The following is a 5860-nucleotide window of genomic DNA, read 5'->3' as shown; positions in this document are numbered from 1 at the left end:
TAAAAATGAAAAGTTCACCTGCACCAGAAGAACTATTGAAACTGATTTTTTGCAATTGCAAAAAGGGTTGCGGCTCAGCGTGTGGCTGTCGTAGACTAGGTCTATTTTGCAATGCTACGTGTGGAACATGCTCTGGCGACAATTGTCAAAACTGTCCTGCAATAGACGAAGAGGTGGAGTTGAACACGACGAGAATGACGCTTCAGACAATGAATAATTTGATATATTGTAAATAATTTTTATTTTTGTAAATATATTTTGTATACTTTCTAATGTAAAGTATTTTCATGCATAATTTTTTACAATAAAAACATCAAGAGTATACTTAATTTTTTTATTTAGACATTTACCAAAGGGGAATTTGTTTCGTGAGCATAGAGGTGGTTTTTAAGGGTTGAAAATAAGCAACCAATCAAAAAATATTTTATTGATAAGAAAGGAATTTTTGAATATAAATGTACATTAAAAACTTTTGAAGTTGTTGAAAAATGTTTTTTTATATATTTTGACATAGGGGGTAGTTTTTAAGGGTTGAAGTGTTGCAATCAACCAAAATTATTTTATATAAGCAGAGAATTACATTGTAGATGATATAAATGCACTACAAAAGCGTTTGAACCTGTTAAACGATTTTTTACAATAATTTTTAATAAAAGGGGTTGTTTTTAAGATTATTTAAGGGTTGAGAATGTACACAATATCCATTAATATAATTGACAATATTTCAATTACCTAATTTAACACGATTTAAATCCATAAAATGCTTTAATATAAATTTTTTTCATTATTTTCAATAAGGGGTGATTTCACCCCTTAAAAATAAAGAAGGAGGTAAGATAAGCCTAATTCCAAATTATTAGCAAAATCGATTCAGTTATAAAAAATTTAGAGGTATTGACCTTTTTTCCTCCACAGTGACTGGAGTATAAAAATTATATTTCTTACATCCTCACTGACTTTCTCCCTGCACTTTAGCCGACATTTCTCAAGGCCAGGTGGTTTAATACTTCGAGCCTCAACAACTTTTTTAGATTTAGACATTGAAACATAAGACTTACCAGAATTTCTTAATCTTTTTGCTGTATTCTGTTTCCATTTACTTAGTTGGTGAATGCGCTTTTTACTCTTTTTAACTGTCGTTGATGTTTTATTTTGTGAGGACGAATGCGGAGAACTAGAAGATAAATTGCCTGATAAGGAATCATTACTGAAAGAGCTGCTATTGGATAACATCCTTCGTTGACCCCTCTGCTCGACTTTGTAGGTACGATCATTGTCGCTTATATCAGCATCACTCTCATTAGAATGACATGGTGAAACGTAGTAGTTCACAGTTTCCTTTCGGTTAATGTAAATCTTAGTAGAATTATTAGGGTTAACAGTACCTAAAAATTGTTCAGGTGTTACCACGCACTTACGATAAGTTTCATTTTCATTGTCGTTTGCATACAGAAAATCCCAAAGCAATATAAAATTGTGAACTTATAATTCATGTTTAAAAAAATACAAATTACGATCATCAATATAATAATAATTAGCTTACCTCTGCACATCCAATGGTTTCCACAGTCAAACTTCCTTTAGAAGATGTTGGGTGTGTACATGTGCTTTTTGTGTCGGCATGATCTTCATTGTTTTCTGTAAAGCTAATGTTCTGATTAGCCAAATTATTCGAACACAGCTGCAACAAAAAAGAAATTTTTAATACTAAAAACTTGAAATTGTTTTGCTACTTACAATAAATTTTGAATCTTCTAATTCCGTCAACATTTTGTTCTCATTCGTGCTATGCTCTGAATCATTAGTTTTCTGTATTAAAACCATGTTGTTAATGAGTTTTCCTCTCCATGGCGCGGTATTTGCATCCATGATAACTTTTAAATTGATTAATTTCTTATAAACCCTACAACAGAGATTTTTATAAAAATAATTTAAACAGACTATCTAAATATTTGATAATAAACAGACACAATTTGTAGAAGTTTTACCATATTTAAATGATTTTGAGCAATAAAATGGTACAAAACGAATATAACTGTTTATGATTCAAATAAAAAAAAATAGGTACCATAAGTTTAAGTAATAAACTAACAAAATCCTGAATATTTCAACGGTCGATGATGTTCTTCCTTTCGCTGCTGAAGTAACACTTTTTTTTTCGTCTTTATAGAGGGGGGGTCTGGAATCTTCAAAAGACATCTCAGTCCAGGGCGCCGCCTGACTAACTTTAATGCAGGATTCGTTCTTCGTACTCCCGGCGATAGTTCTCGAGGTACTTTAAAATGCCCTCTCGTCGCCGAGTCTACGCCGAACGCCTACCTGCTGAACGAGACCCTCCTCTGTCATCCAGCGATCCGGAAGCGGAATGGCCGCTGTAAGGCCGGCATCACTTCCGAATCACTACCTTTATTCATTCATTCTCCATTCATACACATCCACACTCTATTCATCAGCAAGGAGGTTCCCTGTCTCGTTCCAGGTAGAGCGTAGAAGACACTCATCCCTCCTAGTTCGGCATTATTTCCAGATGGGCATTTCCTCCTTCCCCACAGTCTGACTCACGCATTCCAACTCACACAGTGTGACCCACTTTTCTAGCTTCACCTTTCAGAATCATTCACTCTTACCTATAGCGTTGGTTTAGCAGTCTTTCTTCCTCTTCCTTTTTCTTGATCACTGCACGGATATAGCTGTGTATGTTAGTCCAAACGAATTTATTTTCAATCATTCTCTCAATCATTTCTCTCACTGTAACAAAATTCACACCTGTCTCTCTCTCCATTCTGTTCCTTTCCACTATCCATCTGCTGCAATTTAACATCGTATGTGTCACAGTGTCCGAGTATCCACAGTATAGGCATTCATCTGTATCAGCCTTTCCGATCCTATAGAGGTAGGCCCTAAAACACCCGTGTCCTGTGAGCGCCTGCGTCAGGAAATAATCCAGTCGCCTGTGGCCACAGTTCACCCAATCTCTTATGTTCGGGATTAGCATTTTCGTCCACTGTGCCACGTCTTCCGTGTTGTTCCATTCTTCTTGCCATCTTTCAACTGACCTTTCCACTTTCCTGTCTTTTCTCGGCCACAGTAAGGTTTAGACCTCTTCTCTCATAAAGCTCTTTTCTTTCCACCGCCAAAACATGCAACGGAACACATCCACTGATGGTCCATAAGGCTGCCGCAGACACAGTCCTGTAGGCGCATGCCACTCGCAACAGACTTGTTCTGTCTACTCGTGTCATGAGACTCCTACAGGCAGTTATCTCTACGGCCTTGCTCCAGACTGGTGCCGCGTAGAGGACGATCGATTGTACAACACCGTGTAAGACCCTCCTCCTTTCGGATTTGGGTCCTCCAATGTTCGGCATCACCCTCCCCAACGCAGCCGTACTATTCGCAGCCTTTCAGACCACGTCCCGCACGTGCTTTCCCCATTTTCCATTCTGGTGCAATGTCACTCCTAGATACTTTACATGTTTCTTAGGTGTTAGACATGCTCCCGCACATTTTAATTCAATATTTTGCCTATTCCTTGTCCCCTTCAGAATGATGGCTTCGGTTTTCTCTGTCGCAAGTTTCAGTCCGTGCTGCGTCATCCATTTCTTTACGACGCCGCCTGCGTTTCTAACCCGGTATTTGAGATCTGGCTCATCCCGAGCCACTACCAGTACAGCGAGGTCATCCGCGAATGCGAAGGGGGTTGTACCCTCTCCGTATTCACAGTGCATAACCCCGTCATATGCCAAATTCCATAGCGTCGGGCCCAAGACAGATCCCTGGGGTACCCCGGCCGTCACGTCCACGATCGTGCCCTTTTCCACCATAATCCTTCTCTCGGACAGATACTCCGCCACCACATTCATCAGGTAACCAGGACATTCTCTTTCCTTCATTGCCTTTATTACCTCGTTCCACTGCAACGTATTGAATGCATTCTTAACGTCAAACAACAGCAGAGCCGCCCAGCGATGTTCATCCCCTCTGTTGCGCAATGCTTCGAGTACACTCATGATTGCATCAATCGTGCTTTTCCCTTTACAAAAACCAAATTGCCTCCTTGATAAACCACCTGACCTCTCAATCATGTCGTCTATGCGTACTCGCAGCATCCTTTCATACAGCTTACTGATGCATGGAAGCAGACAGATGGGGCGATACTTTTCCCTAGCTTTGGGAAGCAGTATTAACCTCGATGTCCTCCAAGGCTCAGGAAAAGTTTGTGCTTCCAGCAGTGCATTCATATGTTCCAGAAGCCACGCAGGTTCCACCCGTCCTAGACCCTTCACCGCCTCAGGTGGTATCTGATCTAGTCCTGGGGACCTACGAGTCTTCAGTGAACCCAATGCCTCGATAAGTTCATCCATGGTAAAGGGTACAGCTCGCTCAGCTCCTTCATCCCTCCATACACCATGACATCTGCCGTCCGGAAAGAGCTCTCTTGTTACCTCAAGCTTCTTATCCATAGGCATTTCGTAAGGAGAATACGCATGGAACTTCTTCATGACGATCTTGTACCCCTGACCCCAGATGTCCTCATCTAGCTGCTCACACAACTCTTTCCAGTGCCTTCTTTTTTCTGTACGGATTTTCCTGTACATTTCCCTCTTCCTTGCGCGGTACTCTTCCTCGATCTCCTCGATGATCTCAGGGTTGATTCCTGCTCTACCTCTTGCTCTTGTTAACCTTCTTCTCATTGCTATACACACATTTCTTAGTGCCTCGATGTCCGCATTCCACCAATATGGCATCCTGTTGACATCTTCGCGACCAATCTTGCTTCCCTCCATCGCCTCCCTCCTCTTCTTTAATGACTCTCTCCAGGCTTTCCACTGTCGGTGATTGACCCTGCATTATGCTCACTCTCCATTTAATTAGTTCCTCGTATACTTTCCAGTCATTCCCATCGCCGCATCTGCCCATCGACGTCCCGGATGCACGGACCGTGTTAGTGGTCCCCTTTCCAGTTATCGAGAACTCAATGTATTGATGTTCAGTTCCAGTGTAGTCTGGCAAAACCTTCCAACCTACTGCTTTCGCCGCTATTTCTTGTGTCGCCATGGTCACGTCGATGTACGTACCTGTACCTCTCCTAACAAACGTAGGTTCCAGACCTGGGTTCAGAACCACTAGGTCTAGAGCACTCACCCAGTCAGTTAGTATCCTGCCGCGAGCATCGGTGATGGGAGATCCCCAGTCCGCTGCTTTTGCGTTAAAATCTCCCAGCACTACGTATTCTCCTCCTGTGTTTCCCACTTCCTGCATGATCTCGTCTATCTTCATCTCGTACTCGCCCACCGTCACGTTTGGAGAAATATAACAGCAGACCAGTCGCACCCCCTCCATCCGAACAATCACATATCCTTCTTTCGGCTTAATTTCATACACTCGCAGTTTCCTATTGTAGATTCGTACAGCAGCTCTCCCGGTCGTATCTACAAACCATCCTCTTCTTCTCACCGCTATTGGATTTGGTTCCGCCGTCACCAGCACATCGATGTTCTTTTCTACTGCGGCAGTCTCAGCAAGATCATGTGCTAGTCTGGTCGTTCCCATATTAGTTTGGAGCACTCTCAGCTCTCGAGTCATGTTTTCTTTGTTTGCCATTTCTAAACCTTGGATTTCTTTCGCGCTCTCTTTTACACTCTCATACTGTTGGGACTAGTCCTCAGTTATTTCTATTTTCAACCAGTCGGTTGAACTTTGGGCATATTCTTGAATTTGCCACATGCCCATTCACGTCGCAGTTGAGGCATCTGGTTGTTTCTTCCTTGCATTCCAGCGCTATGTGACCCTCTTTGCAACATCGGAAGCAACATCCTCTTCTGTTCTGCCCCTTGCAGTGCCATTGTTTGTGTCCAAA

At 41.9% G+C, this 5860-nt stretch overlaps 1 protein-coding gene across 1 annotated transcript; it reads right to left on the bottom strand.

The window, feature by feature from the left end:
* Positions 1 to 1894: 1894 nt before the first annotated feature.
* LOC140452700 (uncharacterized) lies at positions 1895 to 5604 on the bottom strand. The gene is made up of 2 exons (XM_072547020.1): positions 4888 to 5604; positions 1895 to 1903 (listed from the first exon to the last, which is right to left on the bottom strand). Exons 1-2 carry the CDS (start codon positions 5602 to 5604, stop codon positions 1895 to 1897), a joined length of 726 nt encoding a protein of 241 aa, XP_072403121.1.
* Positions 5605 to 5860: the final 256 nt, after the last annotated feature.

Source organism: Diabrotica undecimpunctata, chromosome 11 (genome assembly GCF_040954645.1).
Source record: "Diabrotica undecimpunctata isolate CICGRU chromosome 11, icDiaUnde3, whole genome shotgun sequence".
Taxonomy (NCBI): domain Eukaryota; kingdom Metazoa; phylum Arthropoda; class Insecta; order Coleoptera; family Chrysomelidae; genus Diabrotica; species Diabrotica undecimpunctata.
The sequence above is the reverse complement of the archived record's forward strand: the minus strand, read 5'-3'. Positions and strand labels throughout refer to the sequence as shown.

Bases quoted from the DNA above. Each gene is read 5' to 3' on its own strand.
- LOC140452700 (XM_072547020.1), bottom strand. From the start codon at position 5,604: ATGGCAAACAAAGAAAACATGACTCGAGAGCTGAGAGTGCTCCAAACT.